The 11,794-nt window shown below is 49.3% G+C and overlaps 1 protein-coding gene across 1 annotated transcript; it reads left to right on the top strand.

Annotated features, from left to right (window-relative positions):
* Positions 1–4,354: 4,354 nt before the first annotated feature.
* Positions 4,355–10,269, top strand: SRXN1 (sulfiredoxin 1). The gene is made up of 2 exons (XM_036244837.1): positions 4,355–4,572; positions 8,671–10,269. The coding sequence occupies exons 1-2, from the start codon at positions 4,363–4,365 to the stop codon at positions 8,872–8,874; spliced, it is 414 nt and encodes a 137-aa protein (XP_036100730.1). The 5' UTR covers positions 4,355–4,362; the 3' UTR covers positions 8,875–10,269.
* The last annotated feature ends 1,525 nt before the right edge of the window (positions 10,270–11,794 follow it).

Genomic DNA, 11,794 nt, shown 5'->3' with positions numbered 1-11,794 from the left:
TTGCACAGAAAAGAAATGTATTGATGTCCTGCCCCTTATTCCCTTAAGCCACCTCTGAGGTCACTATAAGCAGGCAGCTTCATCTTCTGGGTCCTCAGATGCTTGCTCAGATGTTTGAGTACAGGACAGCCCAGAAATGGTAAAGATTTAACATCCTCAGGCAACCCTTAATCAACGAGGGACAGGATTCAGTGAATAAATGCCCAGCCCCCAACCCCCTGTCCCTCAGAGAGACAATGCTAATACATAATGCATGATGTTTCTTCTCAGAGTCCCCAGGAGGAGTGAGCCCCAGTTGTCCACCAACTTAACCTGCTCATCAGTGTGCCCTTTACTGCCACCTCTCCCTTCCCCAGTCCTTCCTGGGATCACCTCCACAGCAGACATGTCTTCTAAGATGGTCACAACACTACTCCTCACCACAAGCTCCTTTAGCACCTGGCTACTCTACCATTAAGAGATAGAGTCTTTGTCCCTTCCCTTGAGTCTGGGGTGGGGGTGGGGTTGTGACAGCTCTTGCAAATCGAATGCTGCAGAAAGGATTCTATATACTGGAAAAGCCTGTGAAGCTTCTGCCAGGTTCTCTTGGGTCAGTAGCGCTTAGAAGCTAGCGCCATGTTATAAGGAAGCCCAGGCCACATGGAGAGGCCACGTGGAGGTGTTCTGGCTGACGGGCAATACCATCTGCCACACATGTAAATGAAGTCACCTCCAGATGATTCCCGCCCCAGCTATCAAGTCACCGCCCAGCTGATGGCCCAGATATTGTAGAGAAGAGACAAGCAGTCCCCACTGATTTTTTGACCCAGAATTTGTGAGGATAATAAAACAGTTGGTTTATGCCACTAAATTTTGGAGTAGTTTGTTTTACAACAATACTAACTAGAACATCTCCCAAATAAACTGCCTTCACACAAGTCCTCGTCTCAGGGTCTACTTTTGGGAGAATGCAAACTAAACAAAAGGTTATTGTGTATATCCCCAAATTTCTCCAGCTTCCAGTTCCAGGCTTACATTTAGCCCCAGTGGAAGGTACCTCATTTTATTTATTTACTTATTTACTTACTTATTTATTTATTTAATTTTTAATCCTCACCCGAGGATATTTTCTCATTTACTTCATATAGAGTGGGAGGAAGAGAAAGAGAGAGAAACATCGATGTGAGAGAGACATATCGATTGGTTGCCTCCTGCACGACCTCAACCAGGGCCAGGGACCGAACCACAACCGAGGTACGTGCCCTTGACCAGAATCGAACCCATGACTCTGGTCCATGGGCCGAGGTTCTAACCACTGAGCAAACCAACCAGGGCAAGGTACTGAACTTTAATCCCAATAAGGCTTAAATCTCAGTCTCACTGATTTAGGGACAGATAGACCAATATAATGCAATTGTTGATTGGGCAGGCCTGGTCAGGTCCTCCTTCCTTTTTGCCATGCCCCCAAACATTGGGTCTGCCCCCCAAAAAAAATGCGACAGGAAAATGAGGTTGCAACTACCAGGCCTTGCCAGTTCTGTTCAGAGATCAGGGGCCATGAACTTCAATGGAAGGTAAACCCTCTTAAGCCCAGAAGTGAAAGCCAGTTAAAGTAAGTCAATCTTGGTAATTCTACTCCCCTTGCCAGGGATTGGTTTAGGCACAGACGTGATATAATTCTGACATACAATGAGATATGAGGAAACGGCTCCTGGGCAAGAAGGTGGGAGAGTAGGCAGTGGTTAGTAAAGGTTTCTTCACTCTTAAAAAGAGGCACAAAGGGATATCCTAACTTCTACCTTTAGAAGTAGTTATATAGTGATGTGATGTTTGGAGCTACAGCAGCCATTATGGGGCCACAAGTGACAAGCCTGAGGATAAAAACCAGAATATGGAGAATGATGGTACAAAAAGATGGAAAGAACCAGAGTCTTTAATTACATTGATCAACTACTTTACCAACCATGGATATACCTACCTCCAAACATCTTTGGAAATATACAAATCTTAATGTTTAAGCCATTTTGAGTTGAACCATAGGAATCTTATCATATAGAAGTTGATACCAGGAGTGGGAACCTCGCTGGGCATACCACAATGAGAGAGTTGGGTCAAATCTCCATTCCAGAAGCTGTTATCCTGCCTCCTCTTATTTCCTGTAATGAGGAAGGGACTTTTCTCTTGATAAAATTCTCTATTTCTCAGTAATTCTGGGGCTGAGGTATGGGTGTCAATTCTACTTCCAGAAACAAAGTATAATTTAGGTGCTCACAGGGGTTATATTTTGATGGTCTCAGAGTTCTAAGGTTTGCAAAAGACTAAGAACCCAACATAAATGATCTTCAACAATAAAGTAGATGTTACACAATTCACTGGGCACTTACATGCATCCTCTCAATTCACACTCATAACAACTTTGAGTGATGGGCAGCATTACCCCATTTTGCAGAGGGTTCAGAAAGTATCAGTAACTGGCCCATGTAGCAGCCCCCCGGCTGAGAGAGTGACTGTGCATTCCCCGTGCAGGTGCCACTCAGGGTGAGAAGGACAACCAAACCAGATATACCTGTCTTCAGCCAGATCTGGAGCTGTCCCACCTCCCTGCTTTTGCTTAAGCTGATCCTGTGGCTGGAATGTCCTTCATATCTACCTTTCATCCAGCACTTTCTAGGCCAGGTATCCTAAACACGTAATTTGCTATTCTAATTTACTCTCCCTGGCAATTGAGGGAAGAAACTGAAGCACAGAGAAGTTGAGTACCACCCCTGCCCCCAGGTACCACAGCTAGTAGGTGGTGGTAGAGCCAAGATTCAAAGCCATGCATTCAAGTGATTCCAGAGCTTATACCCTAAACCATCATCCTCTTCTCCCCTCTCCCTCTCCAGGACCAAGCCATTTTCCAGTCTAAATGCCCCCCTCCAGAGAGCCTTTCTGATACACTCAAACATAACCTCTCCTTAAGCATTCTGGGTATTTAGGATAAAACCAGTCACCTTCCAAAAAAAAAAACCAAAAAAACAGTCACCTTCCTTGGTTACCACTATGTACTTGGCCAACCACCATGTACTGATTTACCTCCCACCGTGCCCTCTATCAGCCATCTCTGAGTGTCCCCACAATCTCCCCACAACTACTTTACAGAAGGGAAGGTGGAGGGTCAGAGAGGTTAAGCAACTTGCCTGAGACCACACAGCTAGAGATTGGCCAGATGAGACCTGAACCCAGGTCAATCTGTGCCAAAGCCCTAATGTTGACATAGACACTGATAAGCATCTGGAATTTAAACCAGGAGCCTCTGCCTACCTCTCCCTGGCCCTAGAGGACACTTGGTGCTAAACATGGGTCCAAGGGGACAAAGGGCTTTAAACAGAAAAGACTGGGACTGGCAGTCAGCATGTCTGGACCTAAGTCATTACCACCATCCTCTGAAGGCTCAGTATCCACATCTGTGAGCAGGTGTTTGTGGTTAAGTGGCCCGGGGTTCTAGGCTCAGAGGACCTTTCATTTTCAGCTGCTGTACCTTGGACAAGCGGTTCGATAACCATTAGTGGTGCTGTCAGAATTCGATGAGACAGTGTGGAACTTTGGGGCAGTGCCCACACACTGTCAGCACGGTTCCAGAAGGCTCCTTGTGACAGTTACTTTGGCTGAACGGAGAGAGCCAGCGGTAGGGTAGAGATCAAACCCTAGAGCCAGCCTGTCTGGATTTGAACCCTGCTTCAGCCGCTCCCTGGCTCCATGACCTTAGGCAAATCACAGTGCCTCCATTTTCTCATCTGTTAAAAGGGAATAATAATCATGCCTAGATTATTTTGAGGTTTAAGTAAATTGATATACAAAGTGTTTAGAACAGTGTCTGACACAGCACCGGATTCATAATTTTACTCTTGTCTGTACTACTAGCACCTCCAGGGCTATTATCGACAGGGTTCCGACAGCCGGGCGGCAAAGTACTGTGGGTTTAGCCGATTCATCCTTGCTCGACAGGTCCGGCCACCGGCCCTCCGCCTTGTCCCCGCCCCGCACCCCGCGGGCCTGAGTCACCCCGGACTGTGCGTCACCCGCGCTCTCCCGCCGCTCGACCTGCCGACTCACCCTGAGTCAGCCGGTTCGGGAGCTTCCACTCCCAGGACTCCAAGCGACGGAGGGGAGACGGCGAGGCGCCCCCCAGCGGAGAGACGGCGCCCCGCGCGTGTTCCGCAGCGCCCAGCGGGCCAAGCCGAAGTCCGGGGGCCGGGCGCTGGGATGGGGCCGGACCACTGCGGGGCGGGAAAAGAAAGGCACCCTGGCCCGGGCCCCCCGCCCGCCTCGCGGAGTGGTACGGCCCGGCCGGGTTAAAGCCCGCGGGCGGGGCAGGGGGTGAAGGCCAGCGGCGGCGGCGCGATGGGGCTGCGCGCGGCAGGAGCACTGGGTAGGGCCGGGGCGGGCCGGGGGGCGCCGGAAGGACCCGGGCCCAGCGGCGGCGCGCAGGGCGGCAGCATCCACTCGGGCTGCATCGCCGCGGTACACAATGTGCCGCTGAACGTGCTCATCCGGCCGCTGCCATCTGTTCTGGACCCGGCCAAGGTGCAGAGCCTCGTGGACACGATCCGGGTGAGGCCCCGGGGGCGCCGGCCGGAGGGAGGGCGCCGGAGGAGGCAGGTCGCACTGGACGCTAGAGGGAGCTGGTTCGGGGCTCCACCGGAGCACAGCATTTACTGTGTGACCTTGAGCACCTGGCTGGGCCTCTCTGGGCCTCAGTTTTCTCATTTGAGCAAGCAGGGGATTGATAAGATTATAAAATAAAGATCACTAACATAAAGATAGCACTTTTCAGGGGCAAGGAGCAGTTTTAAGTGCCTTAGCTTCTTCGTGCCAACCCAATAAGGTAGATACTACTATTGTTCCTCTTTTACAGACGAGGAAACTGAGGCACGTGAGGATTTAAGCAACTTTTTCAAGGCCAGACACTTAGAAAGTGGCACAGCCTGGACACCACACTGTCTGGAGATAAGCTGTGCTGTCACTTCTGGCTGTGCAAGTGAGTGACAGGGGGCCTGGGCATGTCGTGTTTGCTGGGAGGGCCTTGTTTGAATTGGAACAGGGAGAGGACAGGGGTCAGCTCCATCACTGAAGGGGGGTGGTCAAGAATGCAGGAATGATCCTGGAGGGAACTTTGGGGAAGGGCAGGGACATATGTGTCAGGTTAGGCCTGCATGGCATCTTGTCCCCTTCCCTTGGACCCTTGGAAGGTGACCATGTGAGACCCGAGGCCCCACCAAACACCTCTATGGCTCCCCCAAATATCTTTCAGTCTTAGAGTTTGCCCTGCTCTTCCACTGCCTGGAACCACTTCCCCAGTAGCTATAGGACCTGCTACAGGATCAGGTCTCTGCCTCCCTGTCGCCATGGCTAATGAAGCCCAGCCCTCTCTATCTGTCACCTTAACTTGAGTTATTTCTTCATGAAGCACTTATGTCCACCTGAGATTAAATTATACATTTGTTTGTGTTTCGTTGTCTGTCTGTCCCAACTCATGTGAACTCCACAAGAGCAGGGACTGTTTTCTCAACTCTAGCACAGTGCCTGGCTGTTTATGGAGGATCTAGCCATGCACACTGTCTCCCACCCTGGGCCTTTGCACAGGCCAGGAGAACTCTTTCATCTCTAGTTTATTTGCTGTTGATCCTCACCCGATGATATTTTTCCATTGATTTTTAGATAGAGTGGAAAGTTGGAAGGAGACGGGTGGAGAGAGAGAGAGAAAGTGAAACGTTGACTTGAGAGAGACACATTGATTGGTTGCCTCCTGCACGACCCCAATCAGGGGATCGAACATGCAACCCAGGTAAGGGCCCTTGACCGGGAATCAAACCCAAGACCCTTCAGTCCAAGGGCTGATGCTCTGACCTCTGAACCAAACCGGCCAGGGGTTCCATCTCTTCTTTATTATTTCTAACTCCTCGGTCTTCCTGTCTCAGGGTCACTGTCTTCCCTCATGGCCCCTACTGGGTTAGGGGCCTTCTGTGGGCCGCTAGTCATCTGCATGCCCACCAGTATAATTCTTATCCCACTGGGTTTTAATGGGCTGTTTAGACACCTGACTTCCACACTAGAACCTTATGCTCTGTGAGGGTGAGAACCAGACCTGTCTGCTTGCCATAGGTATTAGTTTTCTATGACAACTGTAACAAAGTACCAGAAACTTAGTGGATTAAAACAATACAGATTTGTTACTATATAGTTAGAAGTCCATAATGGGTCTCACTGGGCTAAAATCAAGGTGCCAGCAGGGCTGCATTCCTTTCTGGAGTCCTAGGAGAGAATCCATTTCCTTGCCTTTCCCAGCTATGAGAGGCCACCACATTAGCCAGCAACAGCAGACTTCCTCTTCTGCCAGAATAACCTCCCATGTCAAGATCCTTAATTGCATCTGCCACATCCCTTATGCCATGTAAGGTAACATATTCTCAGGCTCTAGGGATTAGGATGTGACATTTTGGGGAGCTGTTATTCTGTTCATCCACCCACCATCATGCCGCCAGCACCCAGCATAGCTGCCCCTCATTAGTGTGCCACAGCCCGGCAGACTGCTCTGCGCTCCCATGCACCAGCTTCTTGACTCTTCTTCAGCAGCCCCACAGTGTCTCACTCCCATTGTACCAATTAGGAACGATGCTCAGGGACATGAGGTCACTTGCTGCTCTTTGGAGGAGCTGAGAGCCACATTCAGGTTTGCCTGGTTCCAGAACCCTCACTTGTAACTGCTCGTAACTTATGGCTTAATAATCATTTCTGGAATAAACGGATAGATAAATTCATCAAAGCAGCATAATAAGAGAGAACCTATGGGCCAATGGCAGGAGGCCTCTCAGGCAGCTCACACTTAACTGATCTCCCCAGCGTGCCCTACCCCCCACCTAGCCCTGCCTCAGGCTTTCCCTACTTAGAAGACCACCCACTCACTGGCTGGCTGAAGGCCCATAACAGGAAGTGAACGTGAATTCTCCTTCTCTTCTCCTTACATTCACTGCTTCTGCCAGTCCCCTCAGATCTGCCCTCTAAACATATCCCCAACTTGTCTTCCTCTCCCTTTGCCCTCATGCCCAGGCCAGTGTCTTCCACTGAATACCTTCTGAGCCCTCACCTCTGTCCTTCCAGCTTTTGCCTTTGTCCACCAAGCCTGGTCTCCTATGACAACTTAATAGGATGTTCATTAGATCGTGTCACCCTCCCCTGTTTAAAAGCTCCAGGGGCCCTGGCCAGTTAGCTTGGTTAGAGGGTCATTCTGATGTGCCAAGGTTGTGGGTTCGATCCCCAGTCAGGGCACAAACAGGAATCAACCAATTAATGTATAAATGAGTAGAACAACAAATCAGTTTCTCTCTCTCTCTCTCTCTCTCTCTCTCTCTCTCTCTTTCTATCCCTTCCTCTCTCGCTCTAAAAAAATACAATAAGCCTTGGCTGATTTTGCTCAGTGGTTAGAGCATTGGCCCATGGACCAGAGCGTCCTGGGTTCAGTTCCCGCTAAGGGCACGTACCTCGGCTGCAGTTTGTCCCTGGCCCCGGTTGGGGTCGTGTGGGTGGCAGCCAGTCGATGTGTCTCTCTCACATCAATGTTTCTCTCCCTCTCTCTTCCCCCCTCTCTCCCTCCTGCTCTATCTGAAGATAAATGCAAAAATGTCCTCAGGTGAGGATAAAAAAATAAAATAAAATAAAATGTTCCAGGGCCTACCCACTGCTCTAAGAAAGAAACCTGCATGGTCTGGCTCCTGCTGACTTTTCTGACCTCTTCTGTTCCTCAGTCCCCCTTGAGTTCACTCTGGTCAGCTGGCATTTTTGCCATGCCTCCAATACAGTGGTCTTGTTCTGGGCTCAGGCCTTTCACACTTGCTATTTCCTCTGCCTGGAATGATCTTCCCTCACATTTATTACTGAGCACTTTTCAGTGGGCCAAGCATTGTTCGAAGTGCTTTCTATATATTAACTTATTTAACCCAACAGCTTTATGAGTTGAGTATGTTTTCTTCATCCCCATTTGATGGTGCAACTTAGGCACAAAGAGATCAATTGTCCGAGGTCACATAGCAGTTAAGTAGCAGAGTTGATATTTGAACCTGGCAGTCAGGCTCTTAACTCTAAACTATTCCACCTCTCTGTCTTTCCAAGTGGACTCCACTACGTTAAGTTCTCTGCTCTGTTGTCACCTCAGAGAGGCACTGTGGACCCCCATGCCTGTCATGTCAACCTGTGTTATCGTCTTCATAGCATTTATCACTCTAATACTCACTTCTTCATTTCATTTGTCCCACTAGACTGCAACCCTTGAAGGCAGGGGCTGTGTCTGTCTCATTCTGGCTGTATCTTATTCCCAGGGTCTAGAACTGTGCCAGATAGATATAGGGAGTGTGTATGTATATGCATGTGGTGTGTTGACAAATATTTAACAACCTGGTTTCTAGGGAAGAAAAGCCCTGATTTGTAGTATCTGCCCATTTCCCTGGTATGAATACTCTCACCATGGCTGAATTTCAAGCTACAAAGGTGATGTCTACCAACTCACAAAATTCCTGAATACTTGACAGTGTTTCCACAAGCTAGCACAAACCAGTGTGCACACCCTATAGGAACTATCACAGGTTAACAAAGGCTGCTTTGCAAACTGTCAAGTATTGTTCCGTGCTCATTTACCCTGTGCCCCCTTCTCTCCAGGAGGACCCAGACAGCGTGCCCCCCATCGATGTCCTCTGGATCAAAGGAGCCCAGGGTGGTGACTACTTCTACTCCTTTGGGGGCTGCCACCGTTACGCGGCCTACCAGCAGCTACAGCGAGAGACCATCCCCGCCAAGCTTGTCCAGTCCACCATCTCAGACCTAAGGGTATACTTGGGTGCTTCCACACCGGACTTGCAATAGCAGGATCATTGGCACCTGCCACCACTCCTAAAATCCCAGAAGACACCTGGCTTCCGGCGGACTGGGACATGCAGAAGGTGTAGCAGAGGAGCATTCTCTTTGCTCCTGGAGGGAGGAGGGTCTGATTCTAAGCACGCTCTTTGCTAGCAGCAAGACCTTGGACCCCCTACTGAACGGTGAGGGAGGCCCATTTCCCACCACTGTGAAAATGGGTCATGTATTTGCTTTTGAGGGATTATTGAGAGGATGAAATGAGAAAGGAGATGGGCTTGGAGAACCGCATGCTACTGGCTTCAGATTCCCAGGGACAAGGATCCTTCAGCATTTTTGTATTTGTATATCCTATTATGTGGAATACAGTTAGCTGTAAGTAAAGGAAAACCTAGATTAACAAAGAGAAGTTTGTCCATGTAGCATCAATTCTGGAGACAGGTGACTGGTGGTATTGGTTTAACAACTCAACAGAGGTAGGGCACACATGTCTGTTTTCCTTTCGGTCTTTTCCTCATTGCTTGTTACTTTATGGTCACAAGGTGGCTGCAGTACTAGGAGTCATGGCTATGTTCAAGGAAGAAAGTAGTGGGGGAGAAGGAAGTGGACCTGTCAACTTCTATCATCAAGTTAAACATTTTTCAGAGGCCTTTTTCTTGCTCCCTCCCCTGCATATTTCCACTTAGGTCTCCTTGGCCCACCAGCTACCATTGCCACCCCAGATGTAAAGAAAACTAAGACAGCAGGGAACAGAAGTGAGTAGAACAATCACATTCCATCTCTGGGACTGGCACACTGCCTCCTGAAGTAAAACTGGAATCCCACGACCAAGAGAGAAATGAGTGATTGGTATTAGTTAGCCTTGGCTGTGTAGCACAGGGCAGGGGGTGGATTTCTCCCAGGGTTGGGCCCGCTCTAGTAGAGGCATCTCATTATCTGCTCTGGTGGGATGGGGTAGGTCAGGTGGGACATTCCAAGGGGGCCTCTGAAAGCTAAGAGTCCTGGGGGGAAGGTGCAGAGTGAGACGGGCCTTGCTCTCCCTGCCTGCTAAGCTTAGGATATTGGTCGGTCACTTGGCGTTTTCAAGTCTTAGTTTCCCCAGCTCAGTAATGAAGACAGTAGCTCCCCCACCCATTCTCTGTCCCAGGGAAAGATGACTGAGGTGACCAACAGAAATTAAAAGGAATGTAGTCCTAAATGCAGTATGATATCCTGGACTGGATTTTGGAACAACAAAAAATAAAGGACATTAGTGAAAAAACTGGAACTCTGAATAAGGCCTGGGTTTTAGTTAATAATAACACAATGTAAGTTTCTTTGCTTTGACATCTTAGTACCATGTAAAATGTTGATGTTGGCGTAGGCTGGGAACTCTACTATTTTGGCAACTTTTCTGTAAATCAAAAATCATTCCAAAATAAAAGTTTATTTAGTAAAAAGAGGGGTGTAATTCCTTTAGACCAATGGTTCAGGTTCTCAAACTGTTTTTTATTTATTTATTTTTTTGGTACATGCCCCTAGCAGGAACCAAACCTGAGACTCTCTGGTCCACAGGCCGACGCTCCAACCACTGAGCCAAACCAGCCAAGGCAAACTTTTTTTTTTTTTTTTAATCCTCACCCAAGGACATTTTTGCATTCATCTTCAGATAGAGTGGGAGGGAGAAAGGGAGGAAGAGAGAGAGAGAAACATCGATGTGAGAGACACATAGACTAGTTACCACCCACACGACCCCAACCCAGGCCGGGGACAAACTGCAACGGAGATACAGAGGTACATGCCCCTTAGCGGGAACCAAACCTGGGTCTCTGTGGTCTGCAGGCCGACGCTCTAACTGCTGAGCCAAACCGGCCAGGGCTCAAACTGGTTTTTAAAATCACAGATGGCTGGGCCCCACCCTGAGAGTTTCTAATTCAGTAAGTCTGGGGTAGGACCTGAGAATTTGCTTTTCTAACAAGTTCCCAGGCACTGCTGCTGCTACTGCTGCTGTTCAAGGACCACAAGCTAGGAATCACTGATCTAGGCCATGTCTATCGTTTTCAAACATGGTGATACCCCCTCCACCCACCCTGGGCTGGCTCCTAGGAGGTCTGTGTTCTAGGGCCAGCTCGTGCACACGTTCCACTGTGGCATTGGACAAGCCCTTCCCTGGGGGGCTTTTTATGAGCTATCAAATGTACCCTCTCTATCCCTAAGGTTGGTAGCAAGGGTCAGGAATCTAAGGACATGATTTGTAAACTATGCTGTCATGAGGTGCCACCCTCTCACATGAATAATGACCTCCTGCACCCATTGGCTAGAGTAACAGAATGTTGCCCCTTCCTGAAAGGGCATTTTCTTCTTGCAGATCAGATTCAAGCAGGCGACGCTAGGGGCCCTGCTAGGCACTGTTTGGGGGTTTCAGAACAGAGTTGGAGCGGGAGGGGTTGGTCATTCCTAAGGAAGAAGGGGTGGGTTTTAAAGGTTGAAACCTAGTTGTTTTGAGGAGGCTGAGAGCTGCATTTCTCTCTTAGGCCACCAGGTGGCGATGCTTTCTGGCCTGACGGAGACCGGCAGGGCCTCTAGCCTGCATAGCTATGGGAAGGGGCTAGAGGGGCCTGGCTGAGAGGAGACCTTTAGTTACTCAGAAGCAGGGGGTCCAGTTATGAAAAGGAGACTTAGCTGGGAGAGTGTAGTTTCAGTTTCTCATTCTGACCGCTCTTGCTCTGTGTCTTTACACACATCACAACCTCTCCAGGCCTGTCTTCTAGTCTGAGGATGCTGGGCCAGCTGGTCTCAGGCTCAGCAAAGGTGGCACCTCCTTCAAGAAGTTTCCTGATCCTCTAGGCTGAGCCACTATCTTCTGGGCTCTCCTGATCCAACAGTGTCCCCTCCCCAAACAAACCACTGCCTCCAGGAACTTGCGCCCAATGAACTTTAGTTCCCTCAC

This window comes from Molossus molossus, unplaced genomic scaffold (assembly GCF_014108415.1).
Source record: "Molossus molossus isolate mMolMol1 unplaced genomic scaffold, mMolMol1.p scaffold_m16_p_6, whole genome shotgun sequence".
Classification (NCBI taxonomy): Eukaryota; Metazoa; Chordata; class Mammalia; order Chiroptera; family Molossidae; genus Molossus; species Molossus molossus.
This window is presented reverse-complemented; position numbering and strand designations above follow the sequence as displayed.

What these genes read in the sequence shown, in the direction of transcription:
- SRXN1 (XM_036244837.1), top strand. Translation starts at nt 4,363, where the DNA reads ATGGGGCTGCGCGCGGCAGGAGCACTGGGTAGGGCCGGGGCGGGCCGG. An exon ending in GCCTCGTGGACACGATCCGG is followed by an intron (nt 4,573 to 8,670) that starts GTGAGGCCCCGG and finishes CCTTCTCTCCAG; the next exon opens with GAGGACCCAGACAGCGTGCC.